This window comes from Globicephala melas, chromosome 6, assembly GCF_963455315.2.
Source record: "Globicephala melas chromosome 6, mGloMel1.2, whole genome shotgun sequence".
Lineage (NCBI taxonomy): Eukaryota > Metazoa > Chordata > Mammalia > Artiodactyla > Delphinidae > Globicephala > Globicephala melas.
In genome coordinates, this window is record NC_083319.1 from 89675135 (window position 1) to 89698763 (window position 23629).

The 23629-nt window shown below is 51.2% G+C and overlaps 1 protein-coding gene and 1 pseudogene across 6 annotated transcripts; one reads left to right on the plus strand and one right to left on the minus strand.

Annotated features, from left to right (window-relative positions):
* Window positions 1-1735: 1735 nt before the first annotated feature.
* SUSD3 (sushi domain containing 3) lies at window positions 1736-22205 on the minus strand. 6 transcript variants are annotated; one of them, XM_030847305.2, is made up of 5 exons: window positions 22057-22205; window positions 8567-8626; window positions 6728-6875; window positions 5914-6066; window positions 1736-2352 (listed from the first exon to the last, which is right to left on the minus strand). In XM_030847305.2, the coding sequence occupies exons 1-5, from the start codon at window positions 22142-22144 to the stop codon at window positions 2157-2159; spliced, it is 645 nt and encodes a 214-aa protein (XP_030703165.1). In that variant the 5' UTR covers window positions 22145-22205; the 3' UTR covers window positions 1736-2156. The 6 variants fall into 6 exon arrangements, with proteins under 6 accessions (XP_030703165.1, XP_030703159.1, XP_060157162.1 ...); XM_030847299.3 differs by having other exon boundaries at window positions 8438-8626; window positions 22057-22204; XM_060301179.1 differs by lacking the exon at window positions 22057-22205 and adding an exon at window positions 21811-21899 and having other exon boundaries at window positions 8438-8626.
* On the plus strand, window positions 12883-15557 carry LOC115847452 (corepressor interacting with RBPJ 1-like; annotated as a pseudogene).
* Window positions 22206-23629: the final 1424 nt, after the last annotated feature.

A 23629-nucleotide genomic window follows, 5' to 3' on the forward strand; every position in this document is an offset into this window, starting at 1 on the left:
CTCTCTTCCTAGTACAAGCTAGAATTGGTTTTAGGGGAGATTTGGGGCTGGCTCCCCCTCCCCCTTCTCCTCTGGTGCTGAGTGAAGTCCCTCTGCTCTGAAATGCCTGTGAGAGAACGTAGCTCTCTTCCTGCTCCTTGGCAGGCATGTCTCCCAGTCCAGCTGAGACTCCTGGCCATGGTATAGATGGGGTCAGGGCCCAGCATGCTGCACCACAGAGGCCTCATGCCCCACAGCTCTCCTGAGCAATGGCTTTGATGTCCAGCCTGCACCCTTTCCAGCTGGGCACCATGTCCCTTCCTTCCTGCCCCTGTAGCACCTTGTGGCCATCTGGACACCTATCCCTGTAACTCTCAGCTATTGGGAGTTGGAGCAGGATGGGGCCATCCCCTTTGCACCACTTCACCCCAATCCTCCTGTCCTCTGCTCCAGTAGCCCAAGGTTAGGTACCTGGGACAAAACACACACCTCCTGTTGAAGGCACCCCCAAACCCTCATGGCAAGCCTCCCATCACCTCATTCTGATAAGGGCATGGAGAGGGCCTGGTGGAGTTAGCACTTATGACAGGAACTCAGAATCTTGCCCAGTGTTGCTGAAGCCCCGTAAGGAGCCTAGCGGTTTCTGACAGCATCCACACGCATCAAGATCACACCCTGCAGGATCGGGGTGAACCTTCCACCCCTGCCTGGCCCCATAAAGTTGAGCCCACAGGCCCCTTGGAGGCATATAGTTGAGGGCCACTGCTTGCCACTCCCAGAAAAGCTGGAGAGGGCCTGAGTCTACCAGGGACCCCCACAGCGTGAATGCTGCATTGTCTGGTTGAGGGCTGGGTCTGAGCTTACCCACCCAGTGTCCGCACACGTGACCTCCCCACCACCGATCGGAGCACCACACACTCCCTCTGGCCTCACAGTTCCACTCTGGAACCCACCTGATGGAAAAGTATCCCAGAACAGAAAGGATGTTGGTACCAGTGCGGCAGCTGAAAATGTGAAACCACCCAAGCGCCCCCTGCTGGGGGCTTCCCAAGTGAATCAGAGGACAGATGGACTGTCCTGTGTGGCCTGTATCAAGATGTATTTGTTAGTGATGGAAACCATGACAAACGTGGCTTCAGGGTAGCACAGGCTCCCGAGGACCACCAGCTCTTCTTTGTCAGGCTCCACCCCTCATGGCCCCAACGTGGCTGCAGGGCCTCCAGGAAGCAGGAAAGTTCAGAGGGCAAACATCAGTGAGGTTTCTCAATGGCCAGAGATCACACCCCAAATCTCAGAAGGCTGGAAGTCAGATTTCAACTGGCCCAGGAGAGAAGTGGAGTCCAGCTGCCTCCCCTCGTTCAATGGAATGCAGCAGTAGTGACCCAGGGTGACTTCTGAGGCCCTGACAGGTAAGATTTGCACTCGGGACTCTCACTGTGGAATGCCATGATGTGAGGAGGTCCAGGCCACTTGAGGCGGCCACCACCCCATGAGGTCTCGGCTGACATCTGGCAGCAACCCAGCCAGCCTTGGATATGACCCAGTGCGTGCCACCAGCTGCCCACAACCACATGGGAGAAGCCCCAGTGAGCACTGCCCAGTAGAGCCCGGCAAACCTGGAACCCCGAGCTGTAATAAGAAGGAACTATAGTTTTATGCTACTACACTTGAGGTTTTCATTATGCAGGGACTGAAAATTGAGACAGTGATTTTTACCCTTGCTGTTTTTCAAAGTATTGTTTATTTCATACCCCTTACCACAACTTTACAGATAATAGATGCAGCACCCCAGCTGGGTCCCTGCTTATAGATACAAAGCAGCCAGCTGTAATTGTTGAGAAACCTGCTGCCACCTTCCCACTCTGCTATGCAAAACTAGACGTGCTTAAAATGTCCCCCGGTCTCTTCAAAGGAACCTGACTAGAGGGAGGCTGCAGCTGGTTCTGCGAACCTCAGCAGTGGTTTCAAGGAAGCCTATCTATAAAAACCACTACAGCTGGGCTCCCCTGGGACAGACACCCCCCAAATAGGGTCCCCAGCTCAGTGCCCTGAGGGAATCCCTAAACCCGGAAGCTGATTTCACTGACCAGTCTTGAGCTGGACACATGTTGAGATGCAGTGGCCGGCTGGTGGGGTCAGCCTGGCCCTCCCACTGTGGGCTCTGGCCTCCACCTTAGTCACCCCGGGACATAGGCTGCAGGCTGTCTGAGCATTCCCACGGTTGGCCTGGAGGCAGGCAGCATCTGCCCTGGGTTCGCTGTATGCACCATCACCTGGGCACGTGGTGAGCTGGTGGGACCACTGGGGGTCCAGGGGTCCTTGTCAATGCCTCGGGCCATGCTGGCCAGCTCTCTGGTCCCCTCGCCAAGGTCTCTGCAGGAAGAGGAGGTGTGAGCCTGGGGGCAGAGCAGGGGCCCCATTTAACCCCAACTCTGCCACCATGCAGGGTACCCTGGCCCTGATCTTCAGCAGGCCTGGGATAGACTGCTGCCCCTAGATGAGGGCCCCCGTTTCCTCTTGCCTTGCACCCAAGGAGGCCCCTCCATCGGTGCCCCTCCCTGGGCCTCAGGCCCCTCACTCATACAAGGGGGATGACTCAAGGAGCATCACACCCACCTTCCAAGGGTGGGAAGGGGCTTCCTGGGGCTTTGTAGAAGAAGGGAGCTTATTCAGAGTGTGTGTAAACTATATGCACCAGGATGCCCTAGGCAGAGAAGGGACACTGGGGCCCCAGGAACATTCTGGAGGACACCCTCGCACTTGCCAGGCTCTCCTCTGAGTCTGGGACCAGATCTCCCACCTTCCATATCTTCAGTTCCCTAGTGGCCTCCCCTAGCCCCCAAGCCACAAACCCACCCATTCTCCAGGCTGAGAAAACCCTGGCCCCACCGTTGTCCACCTGGCCCTGCTCCCATCTCCCGTTTACACTGGACTTTACTTCCTGAGGCTGCCTGGCTGCTTCCTCCCCTTAAGATGCTGTCTCTCTCCTTCCCCCCCAGTATAGGCTCTCCTAATCTGTTCACCTCAGGCATCACTTCTTCCAGGAAGCTTTCCCAGATCTATGTTGCCACCCACACCTAGTTCTCAGAAAAGCTCTAGGCAGTAGTAGGACTTAAATTATCTGTTGGTTCAATGAATATGTGAATGAATCAATTAATTAGTGGAGAGGAAAGTCAGCTTAGTGAGCAAGTCCATGGACTTTGGAGCCACAGAGCCTGAGTTCAAACCTAGCTTCATGCTTAGTAGTTATGTGATTCTAGACAAGTTTCTTAAAATGGGATAAAAATAGTGCCCACTCCCATGGTTAGAACAGGTAATATTTGGAAAAGCTAAGAACAGTGCCTGGCATAATGTGAGTGCTGGGAAGTGTTTATGAAATAAAAGTAAGGTCAAGGGGCAAACCTCACCTTACTAAAGACGATTTCACCACCAATCAGTGGGAGACCTGGGGTATCTGGGCCTTGCCTAGGATGGCACATCCTGAGAGGCAGCAATTCCTTCCCCTATTCCATTGGGGTTTCCCAACTGAGACACAAGACAGTGTGTCACAGGTCTATAATGGGGAGAGGGTGCCACAGGGCAGCGGGCAATGCAGAAAATTCCAAACCTGCCAAGGAAACGTGACTATATGAAAAGGATGTGCACTAGCAAGACAACCCCAACACAACTGAAACAAAAAGGAAAGTGCTTGCAGCCAACTGACAGGTAAGGGTCTCTTCCATAATGTACACAGAGCTTCCACTATTTATGAGAAAAGACATCAGCAGGAGATTCAGCAGAGCAAAGTGAAAGTGACTAAAACCAGCAATGCAACTGCTAAGCAACGGTATGGAGAAAACACTCTTTCTCAATGTTAAAGAAATGCTGATGAAAACCACCTATGTAACTCACCCCTGCTAAGTAAGCGATGGAAAACAAATCATTAACACTCAGTGACAGTATAGGTGTAAAAATGGCTCAACTAGCGCCAGGTTCCTGGAGAAAGAATTTGGTAATAAAAATATTCGGACTACTTGGCCTAAACAGTCTGTTCCTAGGATTGCCCCAAAATGTCATCTCAAAAAAGAAAAACAGCTCTAAGCACAAGCATTTACCCAAACCTGAGCACAGCAGGTGAAGTATCTGGAGCATAGCTCCAGGGGCCTCAGACCACCACGGCAACACAATGACAAGTCAAGGCAGGTGGAAAGGGCGCAAGGCGGCATTTCTGCCATGGCCATCATGACCTAGGCCTAATGTGTGTCAAAAGCTCAAGGGAAGGAGGTAGGAAACCAATTCCTTCCCACAGGCCTCGCCACTCCAGGAGTCAGCTAGGCCCGGTACATTGAGTGTGGACATGGGACCAGACAGACCCTCGCCACGCCTGCACAGGCCACCACCTCCAGCGCCTCAGTTTCCTCACGTGCACACCAGGATCAAGAGCAGAATTAACAACAATGGCTGGCACTCACTGAATCTGTACTCTGGGCCCAGTCAAGGCCATTGACTTGTATCACCTCAACAGGGCCAGGAAGTGAGCCCTGCCATAATCCTCACTGTACAAGGGAGGAAAACGAGGCATGAGCAGTTGTCACACAGTGAGGCGTCAGGCCAGGGGCAAGCACTTGGTTCCCTGGGAGGTTCCTGTGGGGACAGGCTGAGGAAATGAGCAGACTGCCTCTGCGACGCCAGGGCGGGGCAGAGAAAGCACTAAATGGGCCAGAACATCTGTGCAGAGAGGAGGCACTTGGAGAATAAAGGGCATGATCAGGACGCAGCACAACAGGGCTCCAACCAAGAAAGGACTGGAGCCCATAGGAAGCATAGGTCCAGATGACGCAGGGGAACGGTGACCCCTGAGGTTAGCAGACGGGGACAAGAAACCCATTACACTATTCTCTCTGCTTCGTGTATTCGTGAAATATCCCCATAATAAAGTTTAAGAAAAGATTACCTATGAGTTCAGAGTGATACAAAAACAACAAAACAAAATGAGAAGGAAAGGAAGGAAAAAACAGAACTCATTTTCATTCCTCATAGAGGGAATAACAGAATCGCAACAGAATTAAAATCATTATTCTGTAAACCTCAGGGCCCAAACCGATTCTGGCTGGAACATCCCTGGATGCTAAGGCCACAGGTCAGACGTCATGGGGGCAGCAGAGTGACCCTTAGCAGGGTCCCTTCTTCATCTCCTGACAACGGACTCATCTCAGTCAAGAGCGCCCAGTCCTCGTGCCTGCAGGGCGACAGCCTGACCCATACCTGTGATTCACACCAGCACCGCCCATGGGGCACCCACGTGAGAAACGCTGCCCGAGTGCAGTCATGAGGGAATGTCAAGACAGTCCAGAACACGGTGTCTGTAGGAGACCACTGGCCTAGAGTCCGCAAAAGGCAATGCTGCCCAAGACAAATATCCTGCCCCATTTAAGGAGCCCAGAAACCGGGCAGCCCTGGGATCCTGGGGTCAGAGGGTGCTCACTCAAAGCTAGCAACAACCCTGGGAGATGTTCTATCTGCAGTCCGTGTTCAGCCAAGATTAGACTCCTTGAGTCAAAAGGAAGTATGTAAGAAATGTCCTTGTATTGGTTCATAAAAAGTGTGTGTGTGTGTTTTTAAAGAGAGACAAGAAGAGATAGAAACTGAGAGACAGAGGAGCAGGGAGGGAGATGGGAGGAGAGACCAAGCTGACAGGGCACCGTGGATCCTGGTGAAGGGTAATACTCGTGTCCAGAAGCTTCCTTCTCTAGACAAGGGGTGACAAGATAAAGAAACAGGGTGGAGGGCAACTTTAGGCACTAGGGTGCAGGGTCAGACACGGGTACTAGAAGGACCATCAGCCCCTGTCTTAGGGATGGGAGTTGAGGCCCTGGTGAGCCTGGGCTCGCAGCATGCTGGGGCCTCCCTGCCCTCACCACTGCCCCACCGCCCCGTTGCTCTGCCCATGCCCACGTGGTGAAGCTGTGGTTGTCGTGAGCCTGGATGGGCTGGATCCTGGACTCGCCACTGATGCTGTGTTTGTTGTTGAGGCCCTTGAGGCCGAGGCAGGCGGCCTGTACTGTCTCTAAGTCCTCGTCTCTCAGCTGGAACCACAGCTGGGCCGCCCTGGAGAGAGATGGGGGAAGGACATTCAGGTGCACGTGTGTCCAGGACACCGCCTGCAAGCCTCTGCAAGGTCGACAGTATTTTAGGGCCATACAGTTCCTGAGCAACTACTCAGCTCTGCTGCTGTAGGGAGAGAGCAGTCATGGATGATGAGTAAATGTCAGGAAAACTATACTTACAAAGACAGGCAGTGGAAAGTTCTTGAGATGAATCAAGCTGATGGTGGCACAACACTGTGAGTGTAACTAATGATCCTGAATTGTGCACTTAAAGATGGTTAAAATGGTAACTTTTATATTGTAAATATTTTACCACAATTTTAAAAAGAGCAAAAAGAATAAAAGGATAGGTTTCCGTGAAGGAAACTAGAGGTGGGCCAGACTCCACCTGCAGGCCCTAGTTAACCGTCGTGTAGTCAGCCCTTCACGTCCACACAGAGCAGAGCATATACTGCGTGTGTGCACAGTCTGCAGAATGAGACAATCCCCTGTGTACCTGTCACCTGTCTTATGGAAGACCAAGCGAGTGAGCCATGTGCCCTCCACGGCCTCAATGCTCTGTGAACAGCAAGATGTCAAGATCCCAGCAGCCCCACTCCCTGACACACCAGGAGTCTCGGAGTGACTTGCAGGTGCCCTGCGGCAGTGCCAGGTCACTGTACCTGTTGGATCGCCGCTGCTCACTCCTCTTCACACACTTCATGAGGCAGCAGGTGAGGAAGGCCATGGACATGAGCATGATGATGGCACAGCTGACGATGGAGGAGATCACGGCCACCTTGAAGCCGAAGGTTTCATAGGGAGGCACAGCTGCGAGTGAGACAAGTCCAGCTCTTGGGCCCAGCCTGCCCTCAGGGAGCCCTGTTCCATGGGGGAGGCAGGGAGGCGCTGGCAGCTGAGGTGAAGGTCTGTGCAAATTGTTGTAGGGAGTGGGGCTATCAGGCAAGATTGCCCCCCAAGAAGGGGGTGTTTGAGCAGGGTTTTGGAGGGTGTGTAGGAGTTTTTGCTGGCACACTGGAGGAAGCTCTGACAGCGAGTTCAGTGATGATAGTCCCCTTGGCTCCCACCCACTGCAGACTGGGCCCCTGAGACCAGAGGACAGCAGACAACACACAGTCTATTTTCACAATGCCTCAAGTGGGTAAAACCCTATGGGGGCCTAGGTGCTTTCTCGGGTCACTTTCCAGGAAGGTGCAAAAGCAAGAAAAATGCCAGTGTTTGGGGTCAAAGGGCCTTTGGCACATTATCAGCTGTGTGACCAAGAACTAGCTATGTACCAAGAACTACTTCTATCAGGTTCTAAATGATGTTCTTGGGAATCAAGGCCCAGGATGCTAATTTGAACAACACTGCATACTCTCCCCTGTAGTGGACACTGATCACGCTCCCCAGTCCCTAGTCCCCCAGCCCTAGCTGGACACTGGCCGTCCAGACTGAAGACTACATCTCACAGCTTCCCTTGCAGCTACATGTGGTCACATGACCATACTCTGGCCAGTGGTGAACAGGGTGGAGGAGTGTGGGACAACTTCTAAGAGCCTTCCTTGCCCTGCAACTCATCCTGTAACAACTGCCTGGATCATGCAGTTGAGATCATGCCTAACAGAGCCATAACATGGGAAGGACTTGGATCCCCACCGTGGGGTACCATACAAGGCTAGGACTGCCCATCCTGAGGGCCACGGGCAAGAGAAAGCTCTCATAGCCCCCATTATCTTGGGTTTTCTATCTCTTGGAGTCTAATCCTAACAGACACTCTCCTTCTCAGAGATTCAACCACCACATGAGTATTTTAAAGGCTCTGAGAAGTCCTGCAGTCTATTAACCGGGGCTTTTCCAAATTATATTGACTATAGAGCCCTTTTCAATGCACAATACACATTAACACAATATATGTATCCTCACTTTGGAAAATGCTGTGCTGGGTATTATCCTTTAACACCCTGTATAACAAATACAACTAGAAAACCATCTCCTCCCCCAGACTGGGGCCCCATGGCCAAGCAATCCTATTCCCCAGTTCTAGAATTCTTGGCGCACGAAACATCCTATTAATGTTTGCTGCATGTGTGTTTGAAAGAACGTAGTTTTCTGCTTAACAGATGAAGTACTAGCTCAGACAGCACAAGTAACCTCTTGGAGATGACAGGCCGAGTCAGTGGCAGAGCTAGAATTTAGAGCAGCTGCTAGGATTTGAGTCTACACTGTTGACATGGAGCCCCAAGGGACCACCAGCACTGGGAACAGGACCCTACACAGACGCCCATGGAACTTTCTCTGTGGACACCCACACCATCCATGTGACAAAATCAGCAACCCCCCACCAGGGGTCGCTGCTGAGCTGGGTGCGGCTCACAGGGAATGGGCCTCACTCTTGCACATGGGGGTCTCTGAAGACCACTCAGCAATGCTCCCCTTCCAGACACAGGTGAGGAGGCCAGACCCCACCATCTGGTGGCCCGAGGGGCAGTGGAACACGATGACAGTCCCCACAGAAGTACCGTTCCCACGAAGTACTTGGAAGGTGCCCTGCAGGGGTGGCTGCACTTGCACACACATGCCTAGGAGAGAAGAGAGGAGAGACAGAGTGAGGACCTCACCCTGGAGGGCAGGGGCTTGGCAGGAGCCCTCACCTGGGACAGGCATCATTGACCCAATGACCACACAATGCTCTGGAGAAGGTCACACAGCCACCCAGACAATTGGAAGTGGCGTCCGTGTGACTAGTGGCTTGGGAACAGAAGTGGAGCTAATCCCTACATTAAGTGAAATCTAGATGCTCTGAAGACCATGGTGTTGATAAAAGAAACACACATCTAAAGACAATAAAAGCAAAAGGACAATTATTACCCAAGTGCAGCTCAAAAGGCAGAATCAAGGGGGAAAAAAAGGAGAGAGATCAACAGATGTGGTTTCATTAAAAGTAAAACACAAAAACTTTTGTTACTCCCTAATAACTGAAAAACAAACAAACTCAGATGAAAAAATTAGGAAAAGGTATTTGGAAAACATAGGGCAAAGGTTCAACACCCTTAATTTATAAAGAGATCTTACACGTCAATAAAAGCTGAACATCCAAGTAAAGCAGAATGGACTGGTGTGTGAACAAGCAAATCACGAGATACAAGTAGCCAACAGACATGAGAAAATGCTTGCCCTCATAGTAACTGAAGAAACACTAATTCAAATGAGAGCTAATCTTTCACTCCTCCACTTGGCAAAAAGGAGAAAAAAAAAAAAAACGTGTGAAGTTAGCAAGGGCCTGGGAGCCACTCCCCTCAGACTTGCTGGTGGGGGCACAGATCCAAACCTTTCTGGACAGAGTCTGGTAAAGTGTATGAAGAGCTTTATGCTGTGTATACATCTGAGAATTTAGCCAAAGAAGTAGTTATGCATCTGCTGCCAGGATTTCTATACCAGGATGTTTGTCTACACCCACATCTCCAGCTGTGGGGATCAGTACAGTTAATCAAAGTACATCTGACATGAATGCCAGCAATGCTATCCTAAAGTGCTACAATGATGTCCTTATATAAGGACACAGAGAGGCACTCTGGATAACGTGGGAATCACAAGCATTTTTATAAAATTGTAACAATGCCAACAGCTGGCACGTAGAATCTACTGTGCTGGACGCTGTTCCAAACGCTGTACGTGCATTAACTCATCAATCCACAAAATACCTCCCCACTTGACAGGAAAGCAAACTGAGGTACAGGGTGGTTTAATCACTTCCTGAAGTCACACAGCTCCTATGTTGTAGGGTAGAGATGTGGAACCACACAAGGAGGCTCTGGGCCTACCGTCTCAACACACGCGTGTGACAGATACATCACGTGTCCCTTGTGTCTGGCTTCCCTTGCTTAGCACAGTGATGGGAGAGGTGCCGTGCTGCGTGTGTTGGCAGCTGTCCATATTTATGGTGGAGCTGAGTCCCGTTGCATGGATGCCCTCGTTTGCTTCCCTGTTCCTGCTGATGGGTGTGTGCGTTGTTTCCGGTGTTCAAGAATACGGAATGAAGCTGCTACCGATGTTCTGGAGCACACCTCCTGGTGCCTGAGTGCAAGAGGCTCTTCCTCCTGCTTTTCTGGAACTTTCTGACTTTGAGCACTGTATACTACTAGTGTATAAAGCAGTTAGTCTCAGACAAAAGGGAGACTGACCAGAGGCAGCGTCTGTGTCCAACTCCCTCCACACATCCGAGGCCTAGGTGGGAGCAGTGGTGGGGATTCGGACAGAGGCTGGCACTGCCCAGGCTAAGGACCCCATTATTCCACACCAACCCAAGACAACCCTTCCCCTGTCCTCCACGGGATACCTCCAGCTAGGACTGTCCCCTGGGCACCAGGCACGGATGTCCAAAAGCCCACTCGGCCTGCCACATCCAGCCAAGCTCCTGCACTGGCCAACCTGCTCATCACTTGGCCTGCCCCATTCTAACTTTGATGTTAGCCACTATGCCCTCCATCCTTTACTTACTCCAGCCCCCAAACTCGGAACCTACCTGGACTCTTTTTCTCAATCCACAACCAATTCACCAGCAAACTTTGTGGGCTCTGTTTTCAAAATATATACCCAGAATATCTGTAGTGGGCTGGAGAGTCCTCCAAAATCCACATCCACCTGGAAGCACCCATGAAGGGGATGCACTGTGGAATGCATGGTACCCCATTTCACATAGGCTGTGGGGACAGAGGACACCCGGAACTGCCCAAGGGCAGCAGCTGTCACTCAGGAGGGCCACACACATGCACTCACACACCCCGTGATAGTGCTTCACATGTCTGTGCACAACCAGCCCTGTCCAGAGGGGAAACTGAGGCTCAATGAGGTCGAGCCACCCCTTGCATGGCCCCACTGGCCCTACCCCACTTAGGGTGAGGGTGTTACCAGGGCAGTGGCAGAGCCAGGCTTCAGCCTCAGTCTTGCATTCTGCCCTTGGAGGCTAAGGCTCCTGGACCCTCGCTGTGGGCGGTGACACTGAGGGACAGCGTTTGGCTGAGATTGGCCAAGCTCCCCCTAGCTCTGCCCTACCAAGAACCTGGGGGGTGCCTCACCAGGCTGAAATGCTGGGGGGAGGGGTGTGAGCCTGGGTGGTCCTTGTGGTTTGTGTACCTAGCAGAGATGGGGGGCTGACATTCGAACAGCACAGACAACGCTGGGCACCTCATGGATGCTTCACTGTATTTCAGCCATATGAGGAAGACCATCCACCTCCATCTTACAGATGGGGAAACTGACGCAGAGCAAGGCTGGATACACGCTGAGGGTGGTGGGGGTGGAAGTGTGCTGGGCCACGGCTGCCATGTAAACTGCACATCTGGGAGGATTCAGGCTTCCCTGTCTGCAGATGTCCATCATTAGTGTCACACTAACAACGGCAACACAGGTCCGATAGAAACATCTGGTTAAGAAGGACCCCAGTTCCTGACCTCACGCAGCACTCAATCATCTGCAGAGGACAGCAGGGAAGAAATTGTTATTATCGTCATTTTAACATGAGCAACCAAGCCTGGAGTGGTGGCTGACCTGCTCAACACCCACAGATAGAGAGGGCACCCGCAGACAGGACTGACGCAGAGCTTAAGATTCCTAATCAACAGCAGAACGAGGGAGTGTGGGTATTTGCAACATACATGTAACAGAGCATCTTTCCTACATAAACAGCACTTACGGAAGACATGACAAAAATCACAACACAAAAAATGGTTAAGTTAGAAAAGAAAAATATGGAAATAGCCCCAAACCAGGGGGCAGAGCAATTAATTAAGAAAATTAAACAGCATCCGCATCAGAAAGGAAGCAGCAAAACTTCTCTATTAAATGACATGATCCTGTATCGAGAAAATCCCTAGGAATCTGCTAAAAATCTACAGGAACTAATAAATGAGCGCAGCGAGTTGGCAGGATACAAGATCAACACACAAAAATCCATTGTTATTTCAGTACAGTGGCAATGAGCAAACTAAAAATGCAATTAATAAGACAATTCCATTTACAAGAGCATCAAAAAGAATAAATTACTTAGGAATAAATTTAACAAAAGAAGTGCAAAACTTAAACTCTGAAAACTACAAAGCATTGTTGAGAGAAATTAAAGAAGACCTAAATAAATGGAAATACATCACATACTCATGGGTCAGAAGACTTAACATGGTTTAAGATGGCAATGCTCCTCTGCTCATCTACAGATTCAACATGACCCCTAACAGATCCTAGCTGCTACCTGTGAAGAAATTTACAAGCTGATCCTACAGTTCATAAGGAAATGCAAAAAGACCTAGAATAGCCCAAACAGCAATCTTGAAAAAGAAGAACAAAGTTGGAGGACTCGTACTTCCTTATTTCAAATTCTACCACAAAGCTACAGTGATGACAACAGCGGCACTGGCATAAAGAGAGACATATAGTCCAATGCAAGGCTTTAGACTCCAGAAATAAACTCATATTTACAATCAACTGATTTTCAACAAGGGTGCCAAGACAACTGAATGGGAAGAGAATAGTTTTTCAACAATTGGTGCCAGGAAAACAATACTTACATGCAAGAGAAGAAAGTTGGAGCTCTCCTTACATCATATACCAAAATTAACTTAAAATGAGTCAAAGACCTCAACATAACAGATAAAACTATTAAAAAAACTCTTAGAAGAAAACATAGAAGTAAATCTTCCTGACCTTGGATTAGGCAATGGTTTCTCAATGATACCAAAAGACAAACAACAAAAGAAACAGATAAACTGGACTCCATTAAAATGAAAAAATTTGTGCTTCAAAGGATACTATCAAGAAAGTGAAAAGACAACCTACAGAGTGGGAGAAAATATCTACAAATCATCTATCGGATAAGGGACTGTATTTAGAATGTATAAATTATTATACTGAATTATAAAAAGACAACCCAATTTATAAATGGGCAAAAGATATGAACAGACATTTCTCTAAAGATATACCAATGGCCACCAATAAGCACATGAAAAGGTGCTCAACGTCATTAGCTTCAGGGAAATGCAAATTAAATGCACAGGGAGGTACTTTTTCACATCCGCCATGAAAAAGACATAAAAAAAAACAAAACAGATGATAACTGGTGTACCAAGAATGTGGAGAAACTGGAGCCCTCACACACTGCAGCTGGGAATGTAAAAGGAGCAGCCGTTTTGCAGTTTCTCCAACAGTTTCGCAGAGTATTTCCAAATGATGCAGCAATGCCCCTCCTAGCAATATACCCAAGGGAAAGGAAAACACATCTACATGAAAACTTGTACACAAATGTTCACAGCAACAATATTCATAATAGCCAAAAAGTAGAACCCACCTAAATGTCCATCAACTGATAAATGGATAAATAAGATATGGTCCACCCATACAATGGACTACTTCTGGAAATAAAAAGGAGTGAAGAACTGACATGCTACATGGATGAACCTTCAAAACACTATGCTCAGTGAATGAAGCCAGCTACCAGAAAACCACATATTGTATGATTCCACTCATATGAAATGTCTACAATAGGCAAATCCAGAGACAGAAAGCAGATCAGGGAGAGGGGGACTTGGGAGGTGACCTCGAAGGGTCTAAGGGATGCAGGGCTTCCTTCTGGGGTGATGAAAATGTCCTAAAATTGAGTGTGGTGATGGTTGCACGTATCTGTGAATATACTAAAAATTGTGAATATACATCAAATTGTACACTTTAAATGTACAATTTAAAGGTGTGAATTGTATGGCACATGAATTATACCTCAATAAAGCTGTTAAAAGATTCAGGGGAGAGATCTAGCGGCTGCCTTCCCCAGCTCAGGCTCCAAAATGGGAAAATCCTTCGCCAATTTCATGTGCAAGAAAGACTTTCATCCTGCCTCCAAATCCAACATCAAAAAAGTATGGATGGCAGAACAGAAAATATCATATGATACGAAGAAACAAGAAGAATTAATGCAACAATATCTTAAAGAACAAGAATCATATGATAATAGATTGCTTATGGGAGATGAATGTGTGAAGAATGGCCTTAATTTCATGTATGAGGCTCCACCAGGGGCTAAAAAAGAAAACAAAGAGGAAGAAGAAACAGAAGGAGAGACCGAATACAAATTTGAATGGCAAAAAGGGGCCCCACGAGAAAAATATGCCAAAGATGACATGAACATTCAGAGATCAGCCCTTTGGTATTCAGGTTCGAAATGTGAGGTGCATTAAATGTCACAAATGGGGTCATGTCAATCCAGATCGAGAATGTCCTTTGTTTGGTCTTTCTGGAATTAATGCAAGTTCAGTTCCCACTGATGGCTCAGGACCATCGATGCACCCCTCGGAGCTAAGCGGAGATGAGAAACAGTGGGTTTGCACTGAAACGAAACGTACTGGGGAGAAACTTGACTGCAAATGATCCATCACAGGAATATGTTGCAAGTGAGGGTGAAGAAGATCCAGAAGTCGAATTTTTAAAGTCACTCACAACCAAACAAAAACAGAAACTTCTCAGGAAATTGGATTGACTCGAGAAGAAAAAAAAAGAAAAAGAGAAAAGGCAGAAAAAAGAAGAAGCTTCAGAAGAGCAGAAGTAAACACAAAAAACATAAAAACAAATCCTCCTCCTCTTCCTCTTCCTCCTCTGGTGGCACTTCAGAAAGCAGCAGTGAGAGTGACAACAAAGGAAAAAAAAAAAAAATACAGAGGACTTCCCTCGTGGCACAGTGGTTGACAGTCCCGCCTGCTGATGCAGGGGACACGGGTTCATTCCCCAGTCCGGGAAGATCCCACATGCCGCGGAGCAGCTGGGCCTGTGAGCCATGGCCGCTGAGCCTGCGCATCCGGAGCCTGTGCTCCGCAACGGGAGAGGCCACAACAGTGAGAGGCCCACGTACCGCAAAAAAAAAAAAAAAAAAAAAAAAAAAAACAGAAGAAGAAAAGAAAGAAAAACAAGCATTCAGGGAATTACAACAGTGGTTCTGGAGAGACGGACAAGTCTAAGAAGAGAAAACTTGATGAAGAACGTTCTAGCAGTCACAGTAACAAGGAAAAGCCTAGGTTTTTAAAACAAGAGAGTTCTGGGGAGAAGAGCAAATGGAGGCATTCTGATTCTGACAGAAAGCCCAGAAGCCATAACCAGAGTCCAGAGGAGAGAGGATCTGGAAGAAATGAGAGAGGCAGCAGGAGCCAGAGCAGGGATGAGAGGAGTAGGAGAAGCCGAAGCAGAAGTCATGGTGGTTACAAGCCAAGAGAAATAAGAAGACGGCCACGGCGAAGTCCCAGTGAAGAGTGGGACAGAAGAAATGACACCAGAAGCCATGGCACAGATAGACACAGAGGAGGGAAAATGCACAGAGCATTATCAGGAGACAGGCACACTAGAGTGATGCAAAGAGAATGGAGAAGTAGAGAATAGAGACTTGTATGTGACAATTACCTGGAAATAAAAATATCTCCACTTTCTTCTTGAATACCTTTAGCAAGGGCTAAATTATGTACTATTGTCTTTCTAATAAAAAAGCTCTATTTTAATTTTTCATCTCTGTAAACTGTTATATTAAGTACAAAACTACATGAATCCCATAAGAATGAACTTGGCAAATATTTTAAGTGATCTATTTTGGGGCTGTAAAAATATTTTCTGTTCATTAATGTTTCTTGTGCCCTATACTAAAACAAAAACCCCACGTAACTGCGTGACATTTTCTTTGTTCTGAAACATCATTAAAAGAATGACAAACAGTAAAAAAAAAAAAAAAAAAAAAAAAAATTCAGGGGAAATATTTATTTCAATTAAAGAAATGCAGATTTGAAACCTAAGTTATTACTTTTGGCTTCTTAGCTTGGTCAAGATCACAAAGACCAGGCCACCAGGTTGGTGAGGGTGTGGGGAAAGGGGTGCATAACCCCTGGGGCAGAGGGCACAGCAGGGAGGACCTGAGAGGCTGTCCTGCCCTGTAGCAGAGGACAGGCAGGTGCTTGCAGGCAGGAAGGGGTGGGGAGCCTGAGCTGGGAGCCCCAGGGAGACAGGGCAAGGAGGACACCGCACCCACCCTGAGCCTCCAATCGGACATTTCCTGATTACCCTCACTGGTCTTGGGTCCCCTAGTACTCAGTAGTACAGAGGGATGCCAACTTTGATTCCAGAGTATAGGCCCTTAATTAATCACCACGCTTTGTCTCCATAGGTGCCAAAGCAGGAATGAATGAATGCATGCATGAATGAATGAATGAACAAACTAACAGTTGAAAGCTGTGATCAACACTCCCCCAGGAAGAACCTCTTTTCTTTTTCAGGATCCGTGGACTTGGACATGTGCTGTTCTTCCAGCCAGGGAAGCGGACTGGGGTTTTGGAACTGGGTAGACACAGCAGGGCAGCCACGGGCCAGCCACGTGGCCCCTTCCCCAGGGTCACCGGGCAACCAACACTTCCCAGTCCCCAATTTAGAGCTGCTACTTCTCCATTCTTCCATGGCTAAGCATCTTCTTTCTCCCGGGCCCCATATGGCCCTCAGAGAAGGGAGGCCCCTGTGGGGGGATCAGCAAGGGTGAGAGCTTTGTGGACACTTGTCTGCCCAGCACCTGCACCAGTGCCTGGCGAATGAAAGGAGGAAGGGATAAACTTGTATTCATCTTTTAAAGATGCAACTAGGACTTTATCAAAAAAGTAAGATGCCTTGAGGGAGGGACGAAGAGATGGCAAGAGATATGATGAAGCAGGCCTACTGAAAAGTTATGGCTAGGCTAGAGCTGGGGGGTGTGTGGTTATAAATTCTTTCAACTCTGTGGTATGTTTGAAAAAATTTTAAGTGTGGGGAGAACGCCTCAAGCGTCACTGCTGACTGCCTGATATGCCCCAGCTGGCCTGCCAAGCCATGAGGGGTGGCTGTCCAGCTCCCTAACCAGAGCACAGCCTAGACCCTGCATTACCTAATGGCCCTGGCATGGAGAGTCACAGACAGGAGAAAAAGCTCCAGAAACAGAGGCAGCAGGCTGGTTCTGCAGCCAAACATGTCTGGGTGTAAACCACACTTAACCAGCTGGGTAACCGGGTCACCAGTCTGGTCCTCTGACCCACCTGTAAATGCTGCAGAGGGCAGGACAGGGGCTGACTGAGATGATGTGCAGCTCCGGCTCCAGCCAGGAAACCACCACTGTCGTAGGGAAAGGGCTCGCCTGTCAACAGCCACATCCTGTGCTGCTGCTGGGTTCCGCTATGGTTAAGGGTGCCCATCGTGACACAGCACTGCAGGCTATTTCACCACCCAAGGGGGTCACACGTCTTAAAAGACAGAACTAACCCCTCACCCCAAGAGGCCCAGAGCCTGTCCTGTCTCCTGGAGCCTCGTCAAGGTGGGAGGGTGAGAGGTGACACCACAGAAAGGAAACAAGACTGACCTGCAGATGCCTGCATGGTGTGCATCAAACTGAAGACTTAAGGGAAAGGTACAAGAAAATTTGAAGCACAGGCCCAACGAAAATGCCGCTGCCCCATTAACTATGCACTCTGCATGGCCGGGGACAGGAGGGGCCTCTGAGAGACTCGGAATGGAGGGCTTTAAATGCAGTCATGGCCTCTCTCCCCAGGCCTCGTACTCTGCGTTTCCAGCCAGCCAATACAGGGGTCTCACGCCCATCAGAGGCAGGGAGCCCCTGCTCCTAGCATAAGTGTATTGTTTGAACGGTTCTTCTTTTAAAAATGAAAATGAAAGGTCAGAGGAAATAACTCTGGTAAGGAAGGGTAGAGGGAGGATGAGCCTTGCCCATGGCCCCCTCCTTGCAGTGACCTTTCCCCTACCTGGGAGGCAAGGAGCTCAACCCCCAGTAATCCAAGAGCCCAACCAGGCTCAGAGAGAAGGCAGAGAAGCCAAGTGGGCCTGGTCTGCTAGGAACCCAAACCCCACCCAGCCCCTCTCCACCAAGTCTGACTCTGCTCTACCACCTCTAGCCTCAGTTCCTGGACCTGGTCCTTGCCTTGCTCAGACTCATCTTCCCAGCCTGCAAAATAGGGTGACCTGCCCCCCGGGGTGACAGGAGTGGGACCACCTGGTGGAGACCTTAAGCCTGTGCCTGGGAGCTCAGGAACGCCGCCTAGGAGGAGGCTCAATACCTCATCCTACCCCCCACCCCAAGTCCACAGCACCCAGGATACCTGCACCTGCCACCCCTACCCGCCACCCGCCAGACTCCAACAGGATGGCCTGCATCCCTTCTCTGGGCCTGGAAGGCCAGCAAACACTTTGGGCTGGGCCCATTTTCCAGATGAGGAAACTGAGGCCCACAGACTTTTGAAGGCCCCAGGTGTACACTGGCAGGGCCCCCACCAGACCTTTCTACAGGACTTGTGACACGTAGCCCAGATGGGGCAGGAAGGTGGCACAGCATCAAGGGACTACAAGGGCTTCAGTCTACCCATCTTCTAAGGGTATTCCATGAAACCACCAGCTGGCTCCAGAGACCACATCCCCTAACCACTGCAAACTCAGCCTCTGCTCACACTCCTCACTGCACCCTCCACAGCCTGGAGACCCCTGCACCCCCTAGCTGGGCCCCCAACAGTCCCTCCCCACACTTGGTGTCTAAGAGGCAAATCCTACCCCCTCCATACCCTGCTGAAAACCCTCACAGACACCCAGTTACCCCTGTATACCCTTCCTAGGACTGGCCCCCAAAGGGGACCACCCCAGCTATCCTTTCCTTCCAGCCCTGTTGCCTGGCCCCGTCCACTTGCGGCCCGCCTCAGACACTGGATGCTACACTTCCCCAGCCTTCCTTTGGCTGGACCCCTGCACCCCTCAACCTCTGGTGCATTTTTTTTCTCTGCACCCTGCATGATACTATCTTTTTTACTATGTACAAATAAATCTCAGAGGAGAGGAAAAACAACAGAAAAAACAAAGGGAATGGATTTGATGCAAGCAAGATACAAAACAAAAGCAAACCCTATAGGCTCACTGGACAGTAGAGAGGCAGACCTGCCCATCAGTGTTCGCCCAACACTCCCAGCTCACTCCCCAGCCCCAGGCAATGCTCTCTCCCACCTCTAACACACAGGGGGTGCATGGCCTGACCTAGACAGCCTGTCCTCCCAGCCCATGCCTCCCCCAGCCTGCCTGGCCAGTGTGGGTGAGAACAATCCTTGCTTGTTAATCTTTTATCTGGAACCTTGGACCACAGGACCATCCCTCCCATCCTCCTTTCTGGAGCCAACATGGCCCCCAAACCCTGACCTCACCCGCTGAGACCAGGTAAATAAGTTACCTTTTATGCTGGCTGTGACTGTGGACAATAGGTACAGTGGGGAGATGGGGGGAAGCAGGCCACTGGACCAGCCCACTATGGGCCTGGGTCCCTGTGGGACTAGAAAGTCGCTTCTGAGTCTCAGTTCTGAGTCTCAGTTTCCCCAAGTGGAAAGAGGAAACCACAGGAGGAATTTCTCAAAGAGAAACTAAAGAGTGACGTGTACAGAGGTACTCTATGGAGAGTGGGACCCCCCAAGACCGCAGCAGTGGGGACAGCCACATGCAGAAGGCCCATGCCCAGGTCGTGTGTCCTGAGGCAGGTGCAGGGTTCAGAGCTACTGCAAGCCTGGCCCTTGGGAGACCCGGGTCTCCCAGGCACTTCCCTGACAGCAGGTCAGCTCACACACCCAGAATATATATTCTCCTCCAGAACATAACCAGGTAAATTCCAAACCAAACCAGGAAGAGCGCACTTCCCCATTCCCCCCAAATCTCTCAGGGGAGAACATCGAGGCTCCAAGGAGCCTCGTTCATCCAGCAGCTCTGCCTGTACCATGGTGGGAGGCCAGAGCTGGGCCTTAGGGGCACATAAGCCACATTTAGATTCCCACCTACACCCTCTGGGCTTTGGTCTCCTCCATGAAATGGGCCCAGGGCTGGCCCAGTGGCTGGGTGGCAGGAGTGAAGCGAAGAGGCTGTCCACAGAGCACGTCCTCACCCACCCAGCAGTCCTCCTGCTGCCCCCTTTCAGGGGCATGGGGGAGGGTCACCTCTGGCCACTGGTCTTCCTCTGGCAGGGCCGTGTTCCTGGACAATCTCCTCCATCAGGGAGTGCTGGAGCTGCCCTGGGAACAGGGCCAGGGACAGGCCAGGGGCCTAAGGGCAGTGGGAGGGTGGCCTCCCAGTCAGCCATTCAGAGCAAGGCCATAAAAATTTAAGGCCTTGCTCTGAGCCGGCCTTCCCCCACCTGCCTCTCCCCGGTCATCGTGCACGGGAGATGAGGAGAGAATCCTAGGACTCTGTGTCTGACTGGACTCTCATACCTCCTCTAGGAAAAGCAGAATAATGTGCCCATTTTACAGACTGCAGGAAAAACACCCACCCCATTGCTGTGTTTTACACAGTGCCAAACTGTCTCTAAAGACCCCCACACCCATCACTTCACTGCCCCACAAGGAGAGGTGGGTGCACATTTCAGAGCCCAAGAGACTGGGGCCATGGGGCAGAGGAGTGGATGAGTCAGCATTACCTTGGAGCAGAACCATGCAAGGGTGGGTGCACTGGGCCCTCCCTGGCTCCCCCTGGCCTGTCCACAAGCCTGGGGCAGGTATACAGGGCCCACCACTTAGCACATGGAGAAACTGAGGCACAGAGATAAAGAGACGCACCGCAGGTCATTGTGTGTGTGGGGGTCCAACCCTAAGTTCCTGGGAAGGACTCACAGGCTGGGACCCACAGGGCTCACATCTGGGAGGAGGCTGAACAGCAGCCGGTCAGAAGTAGGGCTGGGGCCAGGCTTGGCAGGCCAGAGGGCAGGAACTGGATTCTGAGACCCTCTTTCCCCCAGGAGAGTCCTCTGCAAACAGCCTTTTGTATGTAGTCAGGGCCTCCCCTTCCCTGTCCTTGGCTGACCTTGGGCAAGTCCCTCCACCTCACAGTGGACACTCACCTCCCCAGGCAGTGCTGCACAACTTGCACACACATTGTCCTCTTCACACACGGGGCAAAACACCAAATTCAGGATTGGGCATCAGGCTGCCCGAGGGAGTCAAAGAAAATAAACCGACCCCACCACACCAGGGGCAGTATCAGGTCTTAGCTTCCACACCACCAAGCCACATGCCTCTGCTTTGTGACTTACTTCCCTGGGCCTGTTTCCCCATCTGAGAGGAAGCCAGCATTCCCCCCAAGGTGGCAGGTGTCACTGTTTTAAGCATGACTGGCTGCATCCCGGGTGTGTGTGTGTGTGTGTGTGTGTGACCTGTGCCAGCCTGCTCTTTCAGGCCCAGCTTCCACTTGTGCAATTCAGCGCCTGGCCTGGGGCACAGGTGTGCAAAGACCCTGAGGTTTAAAGGGGAGCAGACAGTGTGCCCTAAAGTGAGTCTCCAGGAACATCTGCGGCTCAAGGTCCGGCTTTATCTTTGTTTCTAAAAGGGTTAGATTTTAGACGCATTCATGGAGCAAGGCCGACATTCGAATCCGGGGCTTCAGCTGCAATCCCCCTATCCGAGCAAGGCAGGAAGGTGAACCCCCTACAAAACAATCTCGAAATCAAACATTGAAGATAACAGCCAGCCCACCCCCTCCTTCCGGAGACCCCGGAGCCTTACCACAGGCTCGGCTGCAGCGGGACCTTGAGCAGTCACTCCCCTCTCCCAGGTTCAGTTTCCCCGCCTGTGAAGTGGGGCTGGGGAGCTAGCTGAGGATCCAGAACACCTCCCTGGGTGAGGCCAGTTTCGATTTCCCCACGTCCGTCACACCGACATCCCCCGCACTGAGGCGGCCCCCACTGGGAAAAGGCGCGCACCTGGGTTGGCGGGCAGCTGGACGCCGCCGCCTGGTTTCTGGCCGCTTGCCGCTGGGCTTCGGCTCCGCTGGGGCGCCTGCTGGGCGGACGGAGAGCGTCGGGGAGGTTTGTCCTCCGACTGTGCGCCTCACCGCGGCAGTGCCGCACCCACCGCCCCCGCGCAGGGCTGCGCCCCCCGCGCCTCAGCTTCCCCGTCTGAGAAATGGGCGCAGAGCCCCGCTCGAGGTCTGCGGCCTCGGCCCTCACCTGTGCAGTTCCCCGGGGCGGGCGTGGCGTCCCCCATGCGCCCCCCAGGCCTCGCCCTGCGGCTGAGGGTCGTAGCCTCCTCGCGCATCCCTGCGCGCTCCGCGGTGTTCGGCCAGCCTGCCGCACAGGGGCCAGCGGGGGCGGGGCCGCCCGGTCACGCCCATCCAGGGTTGAGGGCGGGGCCGACCCCGCAGGAACCCAAATCCCCGAGGGGCGAAGCCAGCAGACCGGGAAGTCTCGCTCCAGGGCTTTGCGTAGGTGTTAACCTCTGCCCCTGCGCCTCCGACCACCAGGGCCCCCCACAGACCAGGTGTTCTCGGTGAGTAGCACATGTGAACCCCATCTGCGTCACTGTGGGTTAGGCCCTCTGTGGTGGGTGTCGATATTGTAGGTCCTAGTGAGGGACCTCCGAGTCGTGGGGGTCAGGATTCAGACCTCCAGGGTCTGGCCCTGGCCTTACACACCCGGAGGGCCTGCCCTCTCCTTGCTCCTCCTACCCAGCTCCCTCTGAAGGGGCCCCTGGCTAGGCTCAGAGCTGCGGCTCGCCCCTTCCTCTTCCTAGGACCCCACCCAGCCCAGGCGCAGCACCCCGCCCAGGCCCAGGCAACCACTGAGGGAGCTCTCAGACAACAGACTCAATAGACGCCCCCCCTCCCCCCCACTCCCCGGCCAGGGCATCTCAGGGCAGCTCCTGATCAGAGGACCAGCCCGGTAGAGCTGAGGGAACGTAAGTGGAGGATTCCTGGGTCTATCTTCGTTTGCAATCCTAGTCTAATAATGGATCCTTATGTCTATCTTGGTCTACACTATCTATTCTAATGGTGGATCCCTGGATCTATCTTGATCTCCACTACCTAGTATAATGGAGACTCCCTGGGTCTGTCTTGGTCTGCACTTCTAGATTAATGGTGGATCACTGAGTTTATCCACCATTAGACTAGGTAGTGGTGACCAAGATAGACATATGGCTCCATCATTAGACTAGGAGTGCAGACCAAGATAAATCCAGGGATCCATCCTCAGAATAGGTAGTGGAGAACAAGAGAGACACATGGATCCAACATTTGAGTACAGACCAAGATAGATACAGGGATCCTCCATTAGACTAGGTAGTGGAGACCATGATAGATCCAGGGGTGCACCATTAGCATAGGTAGACCCAGGGATCCTCCATTACTAAGTAGTGGAGACCGATATAGACACAGGGATCCACCATTAGATTAGGAGTGCAGGCAGGCTAAGATAGATCCAGGAATGCATCATTCGACTAGGAATGGAGACCAAGGTAGACCCTGGGACCCTCCATTGGACTAGGTAGTAGAGACCAAGATAGATCCAGGGATCCAACAATGGGCTAAATAGTGGAGACCAACCTAGACACAAGGATCCACTATTAGACTAGCAGTACAAACCAAGATAGACCCAGGGATCAAACATTAGACTAGGAGTGAATACCAAGATAAATCCAGGGGTCCACCATTAGGCGGTTAGTGACAGAGAGAACAACTGATGCAAGGCCTTGAGATCTTAATTCTTTGGAAGCTTGAGGTATAGCCAGAAGTCCAGTGTGCTC